The 11960-nt window shown below is 34.9% G+C and overlaps 1 protein-coding gene across 1 annotated transcript in view; it reads right to left on the reverse strand.

The window, feature by feature from the left end:
- Positions 1–566: 566 nt before the first annotated feature.
- Positions 567–11960, reverse strand: part of Clp (Cleavage and polyadenylation specificity factor subunit 4) — a 13089-nt gene continuing 1695 nt past the window's right edge. Inside the window, exons 2-6 of the mRNA XM_027357427.2 lie at positions 7489–7692; positions 7007–7196; positions 4533–4683; positions 3494–3598; positions 567–789 (exon numbers count right to left, since the gene is read on the reverse strand). Coding sequence (XP_027213228.1) covers positions 718–789; positions 3494–3598; positions 4533–4683; positions 7007–7196; positions 7489–7692 — 722 coding nt within the window. The 3' untranslated portion in view covers positions 567–717. The remainder of the gene's footprint in view (positions 790–3493; positions 3599–4532; positions 4684–7006; positions 7197–7488; positions 7693–11960) is intronic.

Raw genomic sequence — 11960 nt, forward strand, 5'->3', positions numbered from 1 at the left:
TCTCCACCACTATAAACTTCATGTGGAAGGTCATGTCTGCAGAAGGTATATTGGTAACATTGGTGTAAGACTTATGGCAGCCTCTGAGAGGAATAGTGTAGCACTATACTGATACTACATCACAGTCAATGAAGTATGCATGCAGGTTGTTTTCACGGTAATGGTAGAAAATGCATGTGCTTGGGAGTACAGATGTAATTATTACAAGGTGTAAACAGTCAGGATGGCTGGAGAAGGAAACTTTGCCTACTTGTTTATGGAAGCATTGTTAGAATAGGAAGGTATTATGAGCATAAAGGGATGTAGGGTGAATCACAAAGAATCAATCCCACTTGGCTGAACTAAAAAGAGTACTCAAAAGATTTGTGAAGGTAGAAGTAGACAGACAAGGATGGGAGGAAGAGGGAGTGGTGTGGAGTGAGGAAGTACTCAGGAGAGGACAATAAAGATGAATAGCATTAGTAATAAGAGAGGAGGGGGTAGAAAATGAAAAAGACTGTGCAGAAGGAGAAGATGAAGTGGAGGATGTAGGGAGAGAGGAAAGAATTGGTAAATTAAAAGTCATAATATATCACAAGTTTATTCACTCTTCCAGCCACATTCACAAGACTTACATAATACATTTATTTGAAATATATAATTAACATTCTCTTTAAAAATTACAAGCACATGTAAATCATTTGTAACAAAGTCATCCAAAAAGATGTTAGATATAAATCAATTTCCAGAACTGAGGAAGGCAAACTGTCCTTTCGAACATCTGTTGGCAAAATGTCCTTGCTGTCCACACTGTAAAAGAATAAAGAATATCTTATTATCATTATGAATATTAATATGCACATTTACTTAAGAAATAATCACACCAATATAATTACCTTAAATATACACCTAAATAAGTTTTGTGGCCAGAAAAAGGGCCATCTTTCAAAAAAGACATTACTACAAAAAGCAAAGGTCAAAGGAGGCTTTCCGCAGCAAGTGGAAACATCTGAAACCTATATAGAACAAAGTTGCTGTTTGTAGTGTATCTAATCTTAATTTTCTCCTTAAACAAAAATATGTAAAATAATTTTCTAAGAACACAAAAATACCCTTATTATGTTCTTCTGTTATGTTATATTACGGACTGATATGTGGCAATGCACCAATGCTTGACCTACTAACAGCAATATTACTTTTAAAAAAATGTAAAGCATAGTGCGAACCGCATATGGAGAATGGCTTATGCACTAGCTGCATAATGTTCAGAAATGGTTATAAAAGTTGTGAGAACGCCAATCTTTACATGTGATACACCTGTATACAAATCTAGCATAATGTACAGCTGTGCAAGTGGCTTTAAGGAGTGTGGGGAGGCTTCTTATGCATTCATCTGTTTCAGGTTCATGCACAGCTGTGCTTCCTAAATTAAGTCACTGCACTTTTTGTATGAGATCTATGGTGACTTTGCATCAAATATATCCTGTTACTAAAACTGAATAAGAAAAAAAGTAATGAAATATTAGACTTCAAATGAATTAAGGTTTTCCATATGGGCCTTTTGTGTTTTTTCTTATCTTCATATTTAATGCTAAACATCAAGATGAACTCAGTACATCTGTATATATAAGCAACAATGTATGGCTGTAGATTAGGGCACAAGCTACTAATGAGTGAAAGAAGTGTTTTGTTGGCATTTAAATCAAAAGATAAACATTGGTTCACTGAACCCAAAGAAGCACAAACCCTTTGGCTTGTTTGTTCCCCCAGCTGCAAAAAATTTCAAGTTTCTATATGGCAAATTTTTGGTTTCAGGCTTTTGAAGAGCTCACTTTTACACAGCAGAAAACATGCAATTTAAATGTCATATATCAAATACACATAGTGTATATTGAACACTGTTACATTAGGCATTAAAGTTACCACTCTATGATTGAAAATGGTTATAGATTACTATAAAACAAAATACATTTTATCATAATTTATAAATCAATAAAATGTGAGGAATAGACCTAGGGTTTAGCCATATGAAATATGCCATGTATTACCAGAATCACTTCACACTCATTGCATTTTTTCACAAGAAGATAGAGGCAGAACATAACTATTATTGACTCAAAGGCCAAAGGATTAGGGTATGATATTTCCCAAGATGCCATATCTAGAGAGCATAAAGGGGTGGGGAGCTTTAATGAAACAAGCAAAAAGGCCTTCAGCGTAGCTTTGTTGTTTTGCTTGTAGCTTGTTCATCATGAATTTAATACAGAAAAAAAAAACATTGTTTTATTTCCAGACTCTTACTCTAGACAGGCCCATCAATGTAACTATTTATTCTAAATCTTACCCTCTTTTTAATCAGATGGAACTGGGAAATAATCAATGTGCACTTGCCACTATGACTGTTTAATTTCAAGACTGCTGCACAAACAAAAAATTATAACGGTGGAGACAACGTTTTTTCTCCATTGTTTTTGACTGTGTACAAGCCATTTCTCATTAAACGTATTAAAAAATGAGGATTCTAGTTGAGTCTGGAAGGCTACAGCTCAAGAACTAGTGTGTCAGAGATATTAAAACCCTCCATAGCCACAGTATGTACAAGTACTATAAAGAATTCAAGCTCATTCTTGCTATGGGCGTATAGATATCTCATTCCTAAATCAACCTCCTCAGGCTGGACAATGCCTAATCACACAATATGGGGAACGAAATACTAGGTATGCATGGTCAAACCTTTCCTACATTATGTGTGCTGTTTTGGCCCTGACTGAAATCATTGAGGCTTCAAATCTCATTTTCCATGAAATTGTGTATGCTGCAGACATAAACATTGAGAGTAGGATAAATGCATGTTTTAAATGCCTCTAGTTTTTTGGTCAAGCAGTTGCCTCTGTGTGAAGTCCAGCACATGGCCTGATATGATGTAGGAAAATCCTGCCCTTGAATGGCAATGGTAATGATGCGTATTAAACAAATTTTAGGTACAGGTATACTACTTGCTCAAATTATGGTCACTAAAGAGAGAAACATGTTTGAACTGACAGCAAAAGACTGTACAGAATGTTTAATTGTGTTAGACACAAGCTTATCACATGGGGTCTATAATTCTTCACTACCACCACCACCAGTGATCACAGCATGATCTTAGAGGTATCATTTTTATTGGTGGGGAAAAAAGAAAAAAGAAGAAGAAGAAGAAAAAAAAATCATTGGTTCACATTCCAAGCTTTGAAATCATCATTACAATTTTCAAGGCATGGTGCTAGCAATGTTGAGGTCTGTACCAATAGCTGTATTGTCCCTTTGTAGTTGTATTTAAATGCTTTACTCACAATAAGGGAATTTTGTGTTTTGGACCTGTAACTAATTGATTATACTGGCACTGTACCCAATACAACATACCGATACACAGCTCTAGTCAATGGTAAATATTATTAGTATGTGGTTACTGGAAATTGATGGTAAACATGTAACACGAAACATACAAATAAGTATCTTATACAAACATCATTACCTTGAAACAAACAATATTATCCAGTCGATTGCTTCCATCATTTTGAGTATCAGGCCCAGAGTTTTCTTTACCAGGTTGGGTCCTTGGGCCGCCTGATGCTAAGCTCTGGAAAGTAATACACAGATGAAGGAGTATGTTAATATTTACTATTGTTTGATTTATTAGATCATAAACTATTTCAAGTGAGGGAAATATTTTCTCCCTTATTCTCACAAATTAGTCCTATTCCCACACAAGATAACATAAAAGAGATGAAAAGAAAAGAAAAGAAAAGAAAAGAAAAGAAAAGAAAAGAAAAGAAAAAGAAAGAAAGAATAAAAAAGGAGAAATGAAAAAGAAATAACAAAGAAAAACTAACAGCTATACCAGAGTGTATACACCAATATTCAAGCCTAGTGATTTCATGAATGACAGAAATGTGCTATGTGCATCACTGCTTGAACTACATACTTTATATGTATTATGCACCAACATGCAGCATTTCATTTAGCGTAGTTTCTTTATACACACAATGGATTTATATAAATTTCCACAACAGTAGTCCTAAAAACATATTATTCAGTATTTCATAACAATCATACATGGAAGAAATCAATGTTATATTCTCAATGAAAATAATACAAACAAACTTATTCACTTCATCATTTATGCATATAAGGATTTCAGAACGAGTCTTATCTTCCTGTTAATTCTTTTTTCTTCCGCTATCTAGCCCTCAAAATGCATGAATATTGCACATGCAAAAGTACCAGGATGTACAAATGTCATTTGGCATTAATTATTTTTATTTTATGGGCTCTGTTAAACAAAAATAGAACCATTGCTATAATTGTTATCAGAGGATACCCTGAGTCTTGGAGATTGCAAATCTTAAGCCCTTACATATTCAGCAACATAAAGAGCCTGTGTAATTTCCCAAATTTCATAAAATACTGCTATTTAATATGAAGTACCCTCTACCATTCCAGAGAGAGAAATAAATAAATAAATAAATAAATAAATAAATAAATAAATAAAGAGATAGACTACAGTCACTCACAATAATGGCATTTTGTTCCCGCAATTCTGGATTTGCTCTGAAGCAGTGAGACAGTTTATGGCCAGCCTCTCCACAGTAATGGCATGTTATTCCTAATTTCTTGTGAGGCTGCTGCTTGTCGTCTGTAACTTGTGGCAGTTCAAATCTTGGGCTGAAAAAGAAAAACAACTAATTTTAATCAAATCTTAACTGATTAGGACCTAAAATGACTTTACTAAGTGAATGTATGTTGTTGTGGTACAACACTGTATCAGTTTCACTGATGCAGTTTCTCTGGTCAGAACACTTCTCTCATTTATAAACCCAGAAAAGCTAGAAATGTCTTTTATAACATCAGCTCAACTTGTAAATATTGGGGAGTTATCAAATTCTCAATTTTTCTATATTCTATATATACAATAAGTTGCTGATTATCATGCCTTACGCCTTGAATCATTTAGGAAATGAGTCAGTCAATCTAGAAGTTGTTGATAATGAAACTACTATGATTATTTTTAAATGCTCATGAAATATGATTTGAACATAAGGATGGATGTTCTATTTAAGAGGAACTGTTTGCATCAGTACCATATTTGATGTTAGAGTAATCAGGGAACCCTTCTACTTTATAAATTTCCAAAAGCAATTAAAACATTTAATACTAAAACCAGCTATTAGTGTCACAACACTCCATATTCAAGCTCTTAGTTGTAACATACAAATACATATCAAAAAGTAAATATCATAGCTTTACAGTTTAATCACCACAGAAAATATAGGTAATGGAAGTATTTCGTGTTGGTGACCCTAAAAATAAAACTATCCCAAATGTTATACTCAAACATTCCTCTCTGATATTGTCAGTATGCTTTTACATTTAAAAGTCTGAACAAGGCATATGAATGATCCTTCCAGTCTAGTCAGGCCTTTTATATATATATGTATATATATATATATATATATATATATATATATATATATATATTTATAAGTATCAGGATTGCAGGAGACTTAAAAACCAGGTTAATACCATGCAAATGAACTGTGAAGAATACTTCTTGCCAAAGGACATACAGCCAGGTAACTCCACTTTTATTTAGCCTACTGAGCCAATAACGAAATTGACTTTTTCCCATGAGTATTCTGATGGCTGTTAATGGTAAGGATCTCTTAGTTATCATAAATAAAAGAGGAATTTTGTTTTTGCTTCTGGAAAATATAACAATATCAATAACTAATCATGTATCTAATTATATCTGATATCCCACAGTACACTCCCATTGGCTAAACGAGGCCCTCTTTTTGAACCCAACAATTTGTGTCATACTTCAAAGTAAATGTTATTTTAGAGCATTTTCACTGAAAATAATTGAGTAAAAAAGAAATTGCTCTGAATAAAGGTTATGAGGTGAGGTAAGCACAAAAGCTGCCAACTAGGAATTTCAAAAAGATGGAGTGGGTCTGTGTAAAGATACTTTGTTTCTTGCAGTAGAATTCTTATTGAATAATGAGGCATTCTCTGCATTTTCTTTAGTGCTCTTCTGGGTCTCAACACTAATTTAAAGAGCAGCAAATATTACAATGATATCACAATAAAAGCACATTTTCCAATAGTATGGAAACATTTCATACGTTTTGTGTGGATGCCATCATACTTTTCATAATTATGTTGGCCGACTTCCAAGACCACCATAAGATAAGCAGAATGTCTTCACAGACTTTTGAATATTTTTTCTAGAACCTTACATTTTATTAGAAAGAGAACCTAGCCTGAAATCTGTAGCATTCTGACAAGTTTCCATTAAAAAAATTACCAATGATTTACACAAAACTAGAAAAACAATGCGATGTTGTGGCCATGAGAATTAGACTTGGATAAAATGAGAAGTATATGTATTGATGTACCTTTTAAAAGCAGCATCCACTAACCATGTTCCTGCCAAGCTCTATGAATTATCCAGGTACGTTCAACTATGAAAATACCTGAATAATTGATGAGCATTATGAGGCATATACTGACTGAAGAAAGACAGGAAAAAAAATTCAACTTTACTTGGTGAAATTTTGTATATTGTAATTAAAATTTGAATAAATCATCTAAAATTTTAGTAAAATCAATATAATACCTTTGTTTTTAAATTCATGCAATGAGGTGGAAATTCACTAAGTTTTTCTAAATTCAATGTCTTAGCTTGAAGAAACTTGCACAGATGAGAAACCTTCAGACTTCAGTTTAAGTTTAAATGCCTTGATATCAATCACCTTGGCTCCATGGGACTGTATTTTTGGTTATTAAATTAGGCCTACAGCATATGAGAAAGCAAACTTATGATGTCCTGATTTCTAAAAAAAAATTAGATAAATCAGGTGCTATATTGTTTATGGATTTATTATGGAAAGAAATATCATATACCTAATAATAATATCCACAACACACACAATAACAACAGCTACAATATCAAAATGTCACTACCAGCAACAATAGTCATACTTACTGCATGAATTTACAATTAGAACCATCGGGACAGAAACCAGCAAAGTAGTTCATGCACAGTACACGGCGAACATGGCGATTCCTACACTGTGGGCCGTGGCGACAGAATCCTCTATCATACCACGGACAGTCCTTCATTTTCATGTCAGGATTAATGTGAAGAAAGGGGCACTCCTTGTTGTGGCAAGCATCTGAAAATAGTTTGAGTTTCAGTGATACCATTTGCCCCTTTACCCCCCCCCCCCCTTATCCATGTCGATATTCCATCTCTAATAAGGAATGAATAACAATATGTAAGATTACAAAGTCTATCTTACGTTGACTTGGGAAGGGCTAAAAACTTGAATATTTGGGAAATAATCAAATGCCTATATATACAGCTCATACTTTGTTTTGTTATATTGGACAGATTTGTCATCAATAATATGTTTTACAATGAAAAAGATGACATGCATAAAACAAAAAAATTTATGCTGCACTTACTAAATCTAGAATAGAAATAACACTCAGGCATCTTTGACATGTCGTATTCATGAAGAAATTCACAGCGATCTCCCTTCTTGCAAAGTCCTCGAAGCCAATGTTTGCAAACCACTGTCCTGTCTCCACACACATGGCGGAAAGGACAATTCACACTTTTGCTACAATTTCCTCGCATATAAAATGTGCATACTGCAGCCACTGATTCTGAAATTGGAAGAAAAAGAATAAGTAACAAATAAGAAAGATTCTAGACAGTCCACTCTACACCAAATCATCAAAAACTCCTTTATAAGAAACTGCCATAATTTTTCCCCATCCCATTTTGTATATCCTTATCCTTGTTTCAATCTATTAAATCTACTCTTTTCCAATCTCAAAAGGTAAAAATTTAGTTTCAAAATAAAATTTACACACACACACACACACACACACACAAACACACATTCAACAGTATGACAGTAATATTATGGATAATCAGCATGTAACTACTGGTATGTAAATCTTTTACACATCAATTTTCTGATGTTTCATCTAACTACAAATGTTGAGGCTTATACTGGCTACCAGTATTACCAATACTTGTACCTATGGAGAACTCAGATTACACAAAAGTGATTTCTCAAACCCAGTCACCCATGCCTGGGTGACTGTATAGGCTTCTGGCAAGTTGCATTAGACCTCATCTCAGGAATCAGTTCTAATGCTCATATTCAGAGACATTTGGGACACCTTTGATGCAGAGCCGGACTGGTATCTCATGCCCGTAAGCCAATCACCGTTGGCTGTGGCACAAGACAGCCGGAGGTGATTGGCTGAACTAAGGAGTCCCAAGTGTCTCTAATATGAGTGACTAACTCATGACGTGATGAAGTGTCATATGGCATCTGTGATTATTCGCTATAATATGTCACCTATAGCCAGTGGGTCAATGTTCTCTGCATGTAGCTTGCTCCCATATTTAAATTTATTCAAGCAGAAGCTAAATCAATGTATTTGAAGCTAGAATCTGAGGAGCATAAAGAAATATTTCCCTATATATCCTACATCTATGTCAGTTACTAAAGAAAGAAAAAAAAAGGAAAGAAAAAAGGAAAAGAAAAGAAAGGTAAAGAAATGAAAAATGAGAAGAAAACAAAAGAAAAGATGAAGAAGAAAAAAAAGACATGTTGCACTTCTGATCCCCCTCCAGATTATATAGATCCCAACAAAATACCATAATATCTATTTGCATCAAGTTAGGCTGTCCATAACGTTTTCCACACAAAAACGTATACAGGTAAATAGCCGTAACTGGGTGTGCCCTTCTGGCACTGCTCGAGGAGAGGGTTTATGAGGGGCTCTGCCTCCCTACATTCCTAGGAAACATTGTCTTCACCTCAGTATGCATGGCAAGATTAAGCTGAAACTCAGAAGCACTGAATGGACTTAGGCTGACAGCGGTGCTTTCCACTGTCTTTTACCTTCATTTGTGGTCACCTTTCATGTCTGCAGATTATTTTTTGTACTGATGACTGGATATTTTTGCCCTCTACAAGAATATCATATTTAATTTGGCCTAACTTAGTGCATCCAGAGTGTAAAGATTAACCCAAAAAACATTCATAATGTAAAGATTAACCCAAAAAGCTCCACACAAGTTATTCTTGTAGTACTGTGATTGAAAAGATGGAAAGATACTGGTTATATGGATTGAAGATCAGAACCTCCACAATCCAATGAGCCTTATGAAAATACAATACAAAACAAAAAAAGGTTTATGAAGAAGGGATTAAAAAAGTGCTACATACACAGTTGACTGTACAGTACAGCAAATGCAAATTATCATTTCCTGCACTGGCCCCTCAGGCTTGGTGTCTCTGAGTATGGCCACGTGGTTTTCTTCACTGCCAATCAACAAACCTTTCTCTAATGCTTTGGTGAGCTCCATATATCTTCCTTGCATTACAGGGTATACTAATTTACACAACTTTTACCATCCATTCTAAAGATTTTTATTTGATTATTTTTGTATATTTTGAGAATCATGAAGTCTGGGTAGGATGTTGGAGAATATAACCTATCTTTATAGGTATTTCTTATAGAAAAACTTGGCATGTTTTACATTCTTTCATTTTACAATGCAGATTCGGGTACGAAACGATACAGTAAATCTGGTGCTACCTGCATTCAAACTAGTGTCAATAAATAAATAAATCACCAATATACGTACTGAGTTGGCATATAAATCCTGTATGATGAGATAAAATGATGCAATCCCAGAATACTTGCTTCTATGGTAGTGTATATGCAAATTGATAACAAAAAATTATCAATGTAGAAATATAATACTTACAACAGCTTCTCCTAACTTCATCCTTCCCTGATAAACCACCAATTGAGGTGCTTTTGTTCTAGCCATTGAGTACTTATGTTTGCAAAGAGCCATCTATCAAAAAAAAGTAAAAAGTAAAATGTAAAAATAAAAAGAAAAAAGAAAAGATAATCCTATCCATTTGATTCATTTTTAGATAATAACCAGAAAAGTAACTGTCAAATAAGGAACCAGTCTGAGTTCAATCCTGCCAGTATATGTGGATGTTAGTTGATCTTTTAGTCACAGAAATATTTGGCACTGAGGCAATTATGATCACTGTGCACACATTATAACATGAATGTGAGATTTCGTGAGATCTTGGATCTTATTCAATAAAATCTAACATTTGTTTAGAAAATTATTAGCTTTCCTTGAATGCAAACTGACTAACATTTTTGAGTTTACAATAGTTTAAATGATTTAAATATCTTTGCAACACAGCAGTACAGATTCCATCTCTTAAGAATATGCATAATGTTTATCTATTTTCTTGAGCTTACACTACAGGATTTGTAAATACACACAAATTGCCGCTTTAACAATCTAGTGCACAGCTGCTATAAAACAAGAAGCATTTCAAATCTGGAACAGGCAATTGTTCAAAATACATTTGTATAATCAATTATGATGTGGGATACCTCTCACCCTCTACTACCAATATATATATATATATATATATATATATATATATATATATATAGAAAAATATACCATTTAAGTCCCCTAAACCCCTATATCCTTGACTCTGATAGTAAGGGAGGGCATGAAAAATAACAGGGAAATTGCAGTCTAAACTAACAATAACATGCAAAAAATACAGCATTATACAAACACTATAAACAGAGTAAGTCCCTAAGGTGTTCCTGCTCCCTAATCTCCACCCATGGATGACAAAGAAATCTCCATATAGTCGCAATATGATACAACGTACAAGCACGGTGAACATGGCAAGATACAGTTTAGAAATTATAGGATAATAGCCTGATTGATGGATGCTGCTAACTGGGAGGGTGATGGAGGCAGCGTGTGGCCGACAGCAGGTTTGAGGCTGGGCGATGGTGATGTTATGGCACACAGGTGGTGTTACAACCTTACACTCAGTGCCTAGTAGCAACCTTATTGCAGCTGAATCTCTTTGCTGTGAGGTCCAGGCATGCCAGCTGCCTACTCCTACCACAAACACCTTCCTTCAGAAGGAAACCATGGAAGTAGCATAGGTCAAGCATGGCACTGCAGCTCATGGTGACCTCATGCAATATGTTGCAGAGCAACAGCAACCACCCTCCTCACTCAGCCTACAGAAGCATGACTGGTGGTCCCATGACAGTGTTGTTGTGGACTCTATAGCATATTGTTTCCAGAAGAAGGGAAACTCAATCTTGTGCATAATGATACGTTCAATAGATGCGCTGTGGTAAGTACTTTATGGAATAATTAGTGCCATCTAGTGTCTCTTACTGGCATACATCCTCCTGATATATGTATATTTTGCACTCAGCTATCTATATCACCACAATGCCCATGGCTAACAGTCTCCTATAGAGAGCTGCACATGATCTGCTGAAGAAAGTGGATCACCACCAACTCTACTGTTGATCTGGAATACCCCTCATTCTAGTCAGTAGTTAATGCTGACCATATCTGGAGTTAGTAAGCTGCTACTGAGTACATTGGTTGGTGGGGATCTGCCCCCAATGTTAGGTAGCAGGAGGCACACCTCCCTGCTTTAGACAATGTAGTGATAAAACTCAGTGTACATCATCTTAATAGTTATGTACATAGTGTTTTATTTGTATTCAACCTGCAATTCTCTGGCAATCCTGGTTGGATATTATGCAGTTGTTTGTGGATGTGTCATAGAGAGCAATGACAATGTATGGTCAGCAACCTGCGAGCAAAAGACATTTATGGGGTGAGCAACAGTGATAGTTTTTCATCAAAGTATTAGACCAACAAGCTACGGGTAGTAAGCAGCAGGTGACATGAGGTTTTGCTTAATTTTTTCTCGAGGCCATTCTATTCTGGCTTTCTCACTCGTCTTTTTTGACTGAATGTAACAATGGGACTGTAAATAATTTTGTGATAATCACTGGACAAATGAAAAGTAGTATAAGTGAAA

The sequence above is a fragment of the Penaeus vannamei genome, chromosome 21, assembly GCF_042767895.1.
Source record: "Penaeus vannamei isolate JL-2024 chromosome 21, ASM4276789v1, whole genome shotgun sequence".
Lineage (NCBI taxonomy): Eukaryota > Metazoa > Arthropoda > Malacostraca > Decapoda > Penaeidae > Penaeus > Penaeus vannamei.